The 13,072-nt window shown below is 37.8% G+C and overlaps 1 protein-coding gene across 1 annotated transcript in view; it reads right to left on the reverse strand.

The window, feature by feature from the left end:
• The window catches only part of LOC137070605 (interleukin-31 receptor subunit alpha), a 42,766-nt gene extending 35,016 nt beyond the window's left edge, over positions 1–7,750 (reverse strand). The window contains exons 1-6 of the mRNA XM_067437897.1: positions 7,556–7,750; positions 7,394–7,429; positions 6,980–7,036; positions 6,350–6,458; positions 6,004–6,164; positions 2,755–2,912 (exon numbers count right to left, since the gene is read on the reverse strand). Of these exons, the coding sequence (XP_067293998.1) occupies positions 2,755–2,912; positions 6,004–6,164; positions 6,350–6,458; positions 6,980–7,036; positions 7,394–7,429; positions 7,556–7,592 (558 nt within the window). The 5' untranslated portion in view covers positions 7,593–7,750. The remainder of the gene's footprint in view (positions 1–2,754; positions 2,913–6,003; positions 6,165–6,349; positions 6,459–6,979; positions 7,037–7,393; positions 7,430–7,555) is intronic.
• Positions 7,751–13,072: the final 5,322 nt, after the last annotated feature.

Genomic DNA, 13,072 nt, shown 5'->3' on the forward strand with positions numbered 1-13,072 from the left:
TCGATCACAGGGAGCAAGTAAACGTCTTTATCAAAAACACAATGATTTATTTCTCATCCACCCGTGATTGATTGGAATATTATTTTTGTATTACTTGGCCCGCCTGATTGGTGGATATAATTGTGTGCTGCGCGCACACACACACACACAAACACGTGCACTCACGCGCACAGATCAAGAAAGGAATATTATTTCACTGTTTTAGATCCACCGAGCTGCCGACAGGCTTAAGCCTAGTTCAGACTGCACGATTTTCAAACTCATCGGGTCACTGCTCTTTTCACACTGCATGACTATCTGGGCTATCATTCAGTCTCTGCTGTGTTCACACTGCACGATGGATCGGCGACAGAGGGTTTCACACTGCATGACTGAACAAGAGGAAGAATCGCCGACAACTCTCTCTCTCTCCGGTGCGCAAACTACGCAAACTACGTTGTAATGTGCTGCTGCTGTGGCTGAATGTGCAAATGTTTGGCCTTTGTTTATGTTTGATAGAATTGTAAATATATCTATTAAAATACTGATTTTCTGCTCTATAACTCCTCCCTGAACCTCCCTCTGCCCTGTATCTCACTCTTTCATTGGCTGTCGGTCATCGCCGATGTAATTTTCAGTCAGAACGCAGTTCACACAGCAGTTTCAATCGCCGACAGGTCCAGATATTTAGCAGGCCAAATATCTCACCGGCGACTCGTCTGCGATTCTCTCTGATCGCGTCTTTGATCATTCACACTGCGTGATTGTCACTCGCGTGCACAAGCAGTCGAGCACCGATTTGCCTATGATCTCGGGCATTTTTCTGCAATTTCGCAAAACTTGTCGGCGACTCAAAATCGGGCCAAAAATCGTGCAGTGTGAACTAGGCTTTACTGTTGCAGAGGATTTAGCGAGGTCTGCACAGAGAGAAAGAGCCGGGAAAGTGATGGTGAGTAAGTAGATCAAGTGCATAATGATGAACACCTGTGTCTCAGCAGTGATTGGCGTGGAGAGACGGTATATAAGCCAGCAGAGAACAGGCAACAGGAAGAGAGACGCATTCTGGAACACTTGTGGCTGGCTGGGACTACAGAGACAAGATTGTTGGTGTACAAGTTATATGAGACTGAGTTTAGTGAGCGCGGTGTGCGCATGTTTATGTTGTGTTTCAAGAGTGATCAAATAAAAGCTACGGGTGCCAGACACGCCGACATTGCCTCCTTCCTCATTACTTACAAGAACTTTTACTACACTTTTTGGTATCCCGTCTGGAAAACACATAGCCCTGGGACTACTATTACATATACAAAAGACGTTTTACTCACATAAGTGTGTTGCATCTATTTCTGTCGGATCCAATATAAAAGGCACAGCCTTGTGTATTAATCTCAATATGTCTGCAAATCCAGCATGAACTGAGACATGTTTACAAACGATTCTGCAGTGAAATGAATCAAACATGCCAACAATGTCTTCCCCACTTGAGCTGGAACTTAATTAAAAATAAATTAGGTATCACACATTCCTAATATTAGGATCCGAAGAAAGATTATTCAGCGGCTGTGTTCTTCATTACAGTTCATTACACAGCGCAATATCTTGCTATCTTCAGCAAGTTTATTGCTGCTGGCTAACGTGATCCGAACAGCTCCGGACAGAGTCGGTGGGCGGAGCTACTGAATTAGATGTGCTTATTATTCTGCAGAGGCGGAGTTTCGCAACAGATGACGTCAAGATGTGCACACAATCTTTTTCTGGGCCTGGTGTCTATAAAAGCTTTTCTTTCACAAACAAGGAAGTGTTCTGCTCTGAAACTTACAGGATATTCTTATATTACCATGACCTTTTATATATCAAAAGCTCAAGGGAAAGTTGATGTCTCAATTCATCAACACTTTATGTAAATAGAATGTAATTTTTTTACAGTGTAGATAGAAAGACAGACAGACAGACAGATAGACAGATAGATAGACAGACAGACAGACAGACAGACAGACAGATAGATAGATAGATAGATAGATAGATAGATAGATAGATAGATAGATAGATAGATAGATAGATAGATAGATAGATAGATAGATAGATAGATAGATAGATAGATAGATAGATAGATAGATAGATAGATAGATAGATAGATAGATAGATAGATAGATAGATAGATAGATAGATAGATAGATAGATAGATACTCACTCATTGCAGTTACGCAGTTACCATTTACACATACTTTTGGGGTTTAACACCAGATAAAGGTTTGTAAATGTGACCACGGATCTTTAACCACAAAGCCACACCACACCCTAGTGGGCAGTATTTTCACACACTTACTGTAAATGCCTGGATCAGGACTTAACCAGTGCTTAAAACAAACACACCCAAATCATGGTTTGAGCTAAACTTTGCAGGACAGTGGACCTCAAGAGCTGGATTTAAGTAACACTGCTTTACACTAATAAGTTAACAAAACGAGTAGCACATTATGATGTCATCTTATTTTACATATGTGGATATGTAGGATTCCAAAAAAAGTGACAATAATTGTAGTGCAATACTCTGAAACTGTAGAGGGGAATTACTAACCTGAGAAGAACACAACTATTTTGTGAGGTGTGGATTTCTTATATGAATTTGTGTGAAATGTACAAAAATATTATTAAAAAAAACTAAGCTTGAATGCACACAGCTAAACCCACCTCTAAACATATCCGTCACTGGGACATAAGCAGAATTAGCCAGGAATTCACTAAAACTTAAAATTTGTTTTGGTTGTTACTGACCTCTTTCCACATTTTAGTGTTGAACGCTCTATACTTTACAGTGAAGGTTTTAATATGTTTTGTTTTTAATATTTCTTCTCTCCAGTCCACTTCAACAGACAAACGGCCTGAGCTTCTTTTAAAAGTTAGATCCTGTTCTGAAGGAGGACCACACTGTGCTGAAATAAAAACAAAAAAAACATAAACATCACATTCTAACTTGCAGAAATTTCTGTCAATTGTCAAGCAACTTTTACTAAATATTAAAACTTCTAGTAATGTCCAAGTAACTGCAAGCAATAAATAAGTATATATTAAGGTCAGATGTTAGACTCACTTAAAGGACAACTCCGGCAAATTTTTAAGTTTATCTTGATTGTTATATCTTTGTGAGTAAAGTCTATAGAAAAACAAAAAACAAAAAACGAATTGGTCCTTGCAACACGGAGCTGTTACAGTTAATGCCCAGAGCCCCCACTCAGCTAAAACGGCAGCTATGGGGGCATAAACGTAAAGGGTGTCTTTGTGCCTCTTAACAGACACAAAATGCAATTAAAATGTCTGTCCAACAAGAACAGGTCCCTTACATGACAACGAGATGTGTTTAGCCACTTAGCCATTGTTTAAATTCATATAAACAGTGTTTTAGACGGCTAGCTTTATCTCGCGCTGAAGTCCTGTGGGAACGCAGTTGTAGCCGGAAAAAAGGCAAATAGTCCAGTTGGGAAGAGCGTCCTGTGTGTAAAGAGGCTCTGCTCATCGGCTCGTCGGTTCTCAGTATTGAACGTGTTCGAAATAAACAGTTTTCGATTCTGTCCTGCTGATCCGAGAACCGCTGCACTTTCAGTTACACGTGCATGCTCATCAGCTGCTCGTGAGTTCATCAGATCTCTCAGCAAAACATGACTCAGTTCAGTGAATGGTTGGAGTTACAACATATAATTCAAGACATTAGTTTATTTCTATTCGGAGGGACTATCACTCATGTCAGAAAGTGAGCAACTAAAAGTAACTTGTGTGGTCAGCGCTGATTTGAGACGCGAACCGTTTAGAATGATTCAGTCCGATTTGGTGAACTGGATCACCCGGTCCACTTAAAAGAACCTTAAAAGAATCGGTTAAAAAGAACGATTCGTTTGTGAACCGGATATCACTAGAGTGATGATCCGATCGGGCTCACAAGTGAAGAAGAAATGGTTCATGTTTGTGCCTTTCCGAATTGTGGCAACAGAATGCGAAAATTTGCAGTGAACACTTTGACAAGGATGACTTACTTACACAGACACAACACAGCGGAGCCAGTTGAAGAAAAATGCCATTCCGTGGTCGAAGACGGGTGCAACCACTGTGGATTTAATGTAACCATTCTTTATCCTTCCATTTGGGCACACACGGCTTGAGGAAAGATGTGCAGTAATGAAACAATTATGCTTTTACACACGCGACGCTCTTCCCAACTGGACTATTTGCCTTTTTTTCCGGCTACAACTGCGTTCCCACGGGACTTAAACGCATCTCGTTGTCGTGTAAGGGACCTCTTCATGTTGGACAGACATTTTAATTGCATGTTGTGTCTGTTAAGAGGCACAAAGACACCCTTTACATGCATGCTCCCAAAGCTGCCGTTTTAGCTGAGGGGGTCTCTGGGCATTAACTGAAACAGCTCCGTGTTGCAAGCACTCACAAAGGTGTACCGATCAAGATAAACTTAAAAATTCCCCCGAGTTGTCCTTTAAAACCTTAATAAACAGAAAATTATTCATATTACAGTTTTTCTCAGTCACTTTGGTACATTTCTCAGATCAGAATTGAAATTCTCAAAACTACCTGTTCAATTCTCACATCATTGTGTCACTTATGCACATCAGAAAAGCAGTTTCTCATTTCTTTGAACAAGTTGCAAATGCTTTGGTACATACATGCCAATGATTATGTACAATTCTCTGTTGTTCCCTACATTTTCAATTGCTTATGTCATGTTGATCAAAATGTATTATATTGGGTCTCTGTTGAATAGTCTCACCCCCCACAACATTTAGGCACAAGCTCATAGCATAAGTCTTTACATGCAAAATGTTTGAACAAGTTATCATAATATGTCAAGCATATTTCTATACTTTCTATATTTCCATTAGACTTTTTTCTAAATTGCTCCCAGGTGAATCTTGACTTTCTCTAACGAAGGTGCTTGTCATGAAACATCAACTAGCAGGTATATATATATATATATATATATATATATATATATATATATATATATATATATATATATATATATATATATATATATATATATATATATATATATATATATATATATATATATATGTATATTTCTACAGCACCGCATGTACAGTTTTTCCTATGTTCACATTTGCTCTTTAGGTTTTTTTTGTGTGCTATCCAGTGCTGTCTTTTCATTTCTGTATCTCAATGACATGTTCTATCAATAAAATACAGCACAAACAGAAGAGTGTAAATTTTTTATCTTTTCCATTCTCTTGCAATTACACACACATACACTAAAGCCCCATTTCCACCAACATTACAAAAAAAATTCTGTCAGGCGCAGTTAAAGTAAAAACTGCCTGGGGCAATATACGCTGTGCAATTATTCCAACATTATCTTCATAAATTCAGAAATAAAAAGTTTACCCCTCAGAAAAATAAACTTTTCTCTCTTGTCAACATGAGCGCGGTGCACGCTGTCACGTCATGTAAGGACGCACACTTAAAAGTAATCGGTCAACAACCTCGCAAGCAGGGCGGTTTGGAGGGGGAAATATTTACCCGGAACTTCATTTAGACCCTGGTTCCTGCGGTCAAAACACACAGAGTACCACCCCAAAGTTCCTGGTTCCTGGGTAAAGTTCCTGCGGTGGAAACGCGGCTTAAGATGTAACTTACAATTGAGAATAATTGTCATCTAAACTTTAGCCATATTTTCATCAGAACATCCCTCCAGAGTAAACTGTTATATTGACAACATGACTAAACATTTTGACTGTCTTATCCGTACACAATGACACAAGGACGTCTGATGGCACTGACATGTTCATTGACACAGATATTTACTTTTGAGAGATGAACTAAGGATTTTGAGTAAGAGAGTGGCTTTTGCAGGTTATCCATGGTGTTTTGCTATTTGTACAAACTGTTTTGAGAAATGCACTTACTGTTTTGCAAATAGTGAGTTTGATTCGAGAAATGTACCAAAGCGACTGAGAAAAACTGTAATTTTAGAAAACTGTAACTGTAAGATTAACGTACTTAACTCAGATGAATTTCCACTGAAATTTTTGTAGGTGCATCTGCCCTGATCTTCACTGGTTGCAATTACATGAGCTGTCATATTCAAACCTATCACAGAAAAGTCACTGGATGTCCATGCAGTTTCAGTGTTATGTACGGGAACACAGGTGCATTTCCTCCTGCACAACAAACAGTGTTGATTGTTTAATATAAGTCTCAGTTATCAAGTGGAGAAGTTGTACATTAACTTTTAAATTTGATAAATATTAACAATCAAATAGCAAGCAAGTATGAAGCTCAGCCTCAGACTGCAAACAGAATAAAGTTGAAATCGTCATATTTCTCACTTCTTACACATACTTACTGTTGTGCGTAGAGTGTGTATGAGGTCGATGAGTCTCCATTTTTCCATTCACAGATGTACCCTTTACTAGATTTCTTATATCTTATGAAGCATGTCAAATCATAGACTCCTAATAAATGAGAAATATTTACTGATAAGCTAAAAAAAAATGATTGTCACATGACAATCATTTTGGTACAAATATACACATACTGGTACAAATTAGGACATGGAACTCTTGAATGAAACAAAGTGCTTAACATTTTGAAAATATTTTTCATCCAATTTAGGAGGCGAGAAGATTTTTTTTTAAAAACAAAAAAACTTCTAAATAGCAAGACTAAAGGCTATTTTCCCTCATTGTAAACAGACAGATGAAAACAGTGATCCTTAAATGGTATAGGCCATCTTAAACTATGGCTCCTCTAAAGAATAGCTGCATATGTTTTATTGAAACAGTGACCTTTTAGATGTTTGCCTTGCCATGTCTTCAACAATTTAGTGGGAATATAAAACCATAAGATGTGTGTCATTTTACACTTATTCCTAATAAATATAAAGAGCACTAAGAGCAAGTATTCTAGTTTTCTCTAATCAACCAAATAAAAAGTCATAGCTTATATATTATTTGTGGAAATAGTCATTTCTTACCTTCTGTGCTGTTACATTTATCTTTTAATACGTTCAAGTTGTTGCAGTTACAGGATCCTGTAAAGTTTAAATGAAAAGCTGTGTTAAGATATTGTCATCTATACTGTGAATCAAGAATATACTAGGCTATTATATATATATATATATATATATATATATATATATATATATATATATATATATATATATATATATATATATATATATATATACACACACACAAACCTTTATATCTCAATAAAAAAAAATCGATGTTCTATTTTTAAAACAGAACTTTAAAAAAAACAGGTTTAAATAGAAAGAGAGAGAGAGAGAGAGAGAGAGAGAGAGAGAGAGAGAGAGAGAGAGAGAGAGAGAGAGAGAGAGAGAGAGAGAGAGAGAAAATTACACATCACTAATGCCCAAAGTACTGACCTGTTGTCGCTTCAGTTGTACAAAGAGATATGAAACCTGAAATATTAATAATAAACCAACTGAAATAACATTACTTCAGCAATAACATCAATGAAATGCTATTATATGAAATATTTCCGTGTAAATGGGCTACTTGCTTAAAAACACAGATAAAGCACATACCCAGAGTGAAGTAAAATGCAGCCGAGCACTTGCGCATTGTCAGGTCCTCTTGATAGTCTGCTCATCGCACCCACTCTGCCTACAAGCTAACGGAAGAGTGAGAGGGTATTCCCGTCACTCATGACACTACAGCGCAACAGGTCCTCTTGAACTCTCATAGGCTGTCCCAGAAGTTAGATGAACTGCCTACCTAGACAGCATATCTAACGTTTAGACGCGCGCAGCATCTTGGGCATAGGCGACTAGGCGTCAAACATGCTGGCAGATAGCCTACTCAGCTGATTCACGACAGCATTCAGGCGCTTATATGTGCTCGTGGGAAAGCGCTCTTTTGTTTATGTCTCAAAACCAGAATGATTTTATACATCATGTCTGTTTATGTATGCCTATATAATAGAGAGAGTTCCATGGCAGAAATACAAATGTATTAATCTTCTTCATTATCAAATTACAATCAAATTGACTTGCACACAATGTGCAGAAAAACAGTTTCACTTCTGCAAACTCAGAATAGAAGTAAGATAACGTTGAACTCTGCTGCTCTTGACACTTGAAATCACTTGAAAACGAATGTTTTCATTAAACTGTTGGTTTATCAACCCTAAAACACGTTTTAGTGTTACATTTAGTTTTTACGCATTTTTATAACAAAAATATTGCCTGGTTTAAGTTGAAAAAATAAATAGTTCAGACCACTCTGGCGACCAAAATGTTCCATCCTAAATCCTTGTGGGGATATTATTTTGGTCCCCATGAGGAAAACAGCTAATAAATCATACTAATATTTTTGGAAATTCTAAAAATGCTGAATATTTTCTGTGATGAGTAGGATAGAATATACAGTTTGTTCATCATAAAAATCATTATGTCTATGGGATGTCCCAATAAAACATTAAAAACCCCACATGCTTGATTTGTAGTGAAAAAGTGATAAGCAACAATTCAGATGATCCAGTTCTGTCATGATTACAGATTTAGGCCAAACATGAACCTACTTTTTATTTATTTTTTTCTTTCATGTAAATATGTTATAATTCCCGAATATTTTATAGTTCCAACCACTAATGAACTAACTAACAAAAATGGAACATACTTCCTTTCTGCACACACACACACACACACACACACACACACACACACACACACACACACACACACACACACACACACACACACACACACACACACACACACACACACACACACACACACACACACATGCACGCACATGTCGTGTTTCCATGTTTTATGGGGACTTTCCATAGGCGTAATGGATTTCATACTGTACAAACTGTACATCCTATCCCCCTACACTGCCCCTGCCCCTAAACCTACCCATCACAGGAAACATTCTGCATTTTTACTTTCTCAAAAAAACTCCTTCTGTGTGATTTATAAGATGTTTTCCTCATGGGGACCTAAAAATGTCCCCACAAGGACAAGGATTTCGGATATTGCCATCTTTGTGGGGACATTCACACACACACACACACACACACACACACACACACACACACACACACACACACACACACACACACACACACACACACACACACACACACACACACACACACACACACACACACACACACACACACACACACACACACACACACAATTTAAGTTATTATAGCTTATATCATATAAACTCTTTATGACTTTGAAAAATGCTATTTTTATCTCATGGTAAAAATTCAGTTGCTGTTTACTATGTTCACAGATGTGAATACGCAGCATAACAAGTTCAAAATGTGTGATGGGAACTTGCTTTTAAGGGAACAATCACTTTTCTTAGATTACCATATAGCCCTTGAAACTTATGAGAAATGAGTGAATGGTTTCACATGACAGATCTCACAAAACCAAAGACGAACTGTGAAGTGAGTTCACTTCTTTCTTTCTGTCAAGCTTTCAAGGAAACATATTTAGAGTGCTAAAAAAAAATCCTATTTTGACCTGAAAGGTCGATGTTACTAATAAACTGCATACAGAAAGCGAACATAGCCCTTTAAGCTTGTAAATATCAGACAACCATATTCTTATCTAAACAAGTCTAGTCCATAAAACAGAAAAAAATCTATTTAAGTTATGTATTTGGCAGTTGTACAGTAACTAGATACTGTACTAGAAAACATGTGGCATGGGAGCTGTAAGATGTTAAATATATGTTTCTTTCTCCTAAGTGCACACAGGAAGTGACATGTTCACACTTCAGAGACTTCAACATTGGGAGGCCCATGATAGGAAACACATTGCAGTGTGATACTTAAAGCTTGTCACTCCTTAACATCATCTACACATTTCAGTTACCAAAACAGAAGCGACATCCAGGCAATACCTATTCCGTGACATCTACACTGTTTCACAATTTCGGCAAGATTCACTGCATAAAGTTGTTGACATCTAACAACTTGCAGCTACAGCTTTCAAGAGTGTTTTCACCTAGCTTGTTGCTAACAGCACATGGAACATGTGACAGCACGAACAACGCCAACCACACGACGATCAAGGAGTTTGATAAAATGTGTAGACGCCAAGAACATACTTTCATTCTGTTTACATAGCGCACCTCATTCTGAGAAATGAATATGAGCAAGAACGAAATAATACATTTCCTTTGCATATTCCAAATTTGTTCCGACATCTTGGTACAACTTCAGAATATGAGTCAGTCATTTGTGTTAGTCTGATTGACAAAAATATTTAGTGCAGTCAAGGGGGCATTTGCAGGAAACCGATTATATATTGAGAGTGGTGTACAGCACAGTTTTAAAATCCCCCACCTGTATGTTCATCTATGCTTTTACTAAACATCGCTTTGATCACCTGATGATAGTCTTGATCCCTGTCTTAGATAAGAGTGTGTGGGCTGATTTTCTTCTTTGTGATGTGTGTTTGGCTGATTTCATGAGGTTTTTTTTTTGTGTGTTGTTGCTGTAAAGGTTGAGGCTGAAGCAACATCTTTTCAGAGGTAGATTGATAGCGTGATGATAATGAAGTGAGACGGAATCAGAAAGTATTCAGACCACTCTGGTTTTTATTTTCTCTCACTTCCCCCCCACACACACACACACATTTTGCTCAGAAATGCATTTTCAGCTGTTTGACGTTATATAGACAGGAGTGTGCAAATCATAGTTGAATTTGCCACAGATGGATTCAAAGATGATCCAGAGAAACAGAATGCTCATGAGCTCATAGCAGTATTAATGCCAATGTGATATTTCAGTTTTGCTTATCAGTAAATTTGCAGTTATCACACATTTGGCTTTTACTTTGTCATTGTGGGGCTGACACATAAGGCTGCAACAACATGTGAAAAATGAAGGGGTCTGAATGCTTTCTGTAATCCACTGTAAATATGCTTTTTAATTTGTGCTTCAAATAAATCTCCCATAAGTTAAATCAAATATTCTTTAATAAAACCTAAACCACCAACCCTTACCTATATGCAAACTATAAATCATTTTAATTGAACTGTATACAAGTTTTAAAGTTTTACATTTTCACGTTTTTCTCCTGTTGTCAACAGAAAAACTGTTGTCATTTTTTTTTTTTTTTTACCGTATCTTATTATTTGGAATAGCACAAACCATTACAGGCATGCAATCAAACTATTGTAGATGAGCGCCATCTGTTGTGAAGTAAGTGTACTAACTAACTTGTAGGCTACGGTTGCTGTTAAATAACACAGTGCACTGTTGCATCCTTTGAATTTGGTGTGGATAATGTTGCTGGCAGTTGTTTTTGCTATATAATGTCCCTAAAATATTATGACTATCTGATTTTAATTTAATCCAGCTCAAGTAGGCTAATCGAATCAAATCAAGTGTCAAATGAAAGCGAGTGTTTAGTTGCTTGATGTGTTTTTGACAGCGTAAATCTATAAATCTTTCACTGATTTATATGTGGCACAGCTGCCATAGTGCTGATAGAAAAAAACACGTCGCTGATTAAGAGATAGCGTTGATAGTGTTGAGATAGCGTTGATTAAGAGATGTCAACGCACCTTCCACTGCTTTTGGAACTTATAAGAAACTTGGTTCTCTTAATACTGTGGGGATCTTAAATCAAAGAAGACGATACGACTTGCTAGAACAGAAAGCAGAGGTTTGACATTTTACCTTGTGGTTTGAGATATAATCCCTTGTTATAACCACAAGAATGATCATCTGAGAGAACAAAACTCCATTTATTAAGTAGGCGTAACAGTGACCACAATAGTGTGTAGCCTACACTCTAAAAAATGCTGGGTTGTTTAACCCAATGTTAAATCAAATATGGACTAACCCAGCAATTGAGTTGTTTTAACAACCCAACTGCTGGGTTAGTCCATTTTTGGCACAACATTGGGTTGTTTTTTACTCAGAATTTTTTAGAGTGTATGATTTGAGCATGTAGGACTACAAAAGATATACAGGTACTCATAGGTCCATGGACCCTATAGGCTTATCCTTTGCCAAATTAGAAAATAGAGGTTTGTATAGCTCTTCTAAGCAGTCATAAAATATATGTTGAGGTGGAAGGATTCTGAGCCTCCTTTCACTATGTGGACTAATGAACACATGAACATGGTTTTTATACATGTCAGTATCACAAAACTTAGTGTATTTACTAGATGCCATACAACAGCCATATCACCCTGTAGCCCAAGACTGGTTTCCCACTGAAGCTACGCAGGGCTGAGCCTGGTCAGTACCTGGATGGGAAACCAACTGGGAAAAGGTTGCTGCTGTTAGAGGTTTTAGTGAGGCCAGCAGGGGGCGCTCACCCTGTGGTCTGTGTGGGTACTATCACCCCAGTATAGTGATGGGGACACTATACTGACAAAAGAGCACCGTCCTTCAGATGAGACGTTAAACCAAGCTTCTAATCATCCCCCTCTCCTGATTGGCTTCATCATTCTGTCTCCTCTCCACCAATCAGCTGGTGTGTGGTGAGCTTTCTGGCGCAATATGGCTGCTGTCGCACATCCAGGTGGGTGCTGCACATTGGTGGTGGTTGAGATTCCCCCCTTCAATGTAAAGAGCTTTGAATGACTTGAAAAGCACTATATAAAATACGGTAGAAGACACGAGCCAGGCTTAAATCCCAGCTGTGCAGGTGGGGCTTGTTGTCACACTGCATTACAATGAGCCCCTATTAGAAATATGATTTTATATACTTTTATGAATTCTTTTGAGAAACCATAAGAAAAAGGTGAATGATGACTGAGAATCAATGATCAGAAAATATGATTTATTATTATGTTTAACTATGTATAGCTGTGTTTCTGTCAGACACAGACGAGGACACAGATGGTTAGTGCAGGTGTATCGTTTATTAAACAGAGGTAACAGACACAGGGAATACTTAAGGTGAATCTTGAAGACGTAAGGAGACACACAGATGATGGACTTTCCTTTGTGATTACAGTAGACGAAGACAGTGATCACAAGGAGGATGGAGACGGAGATGGAGATGGAGATGGGCAGGTAAGCTTCAGGTGCTTCAGGTATCTATATATATATCAGA

Source organism: Pseudorasbora parva, chromosome 3 (genome assembly GCF_024679245.1).
Source record: "Pseudorasbora parva isolate DD20220531a chromosome 3, ASM2467924v1, whole genome shotgun sequence".
NCBI classification, from domain to species: Eukaryota; Metazoa; Chordata; class Actinopteri; order Cypriniformes; family Gobionidae; genus Pseudorasbora; species Pseudorasbora parva.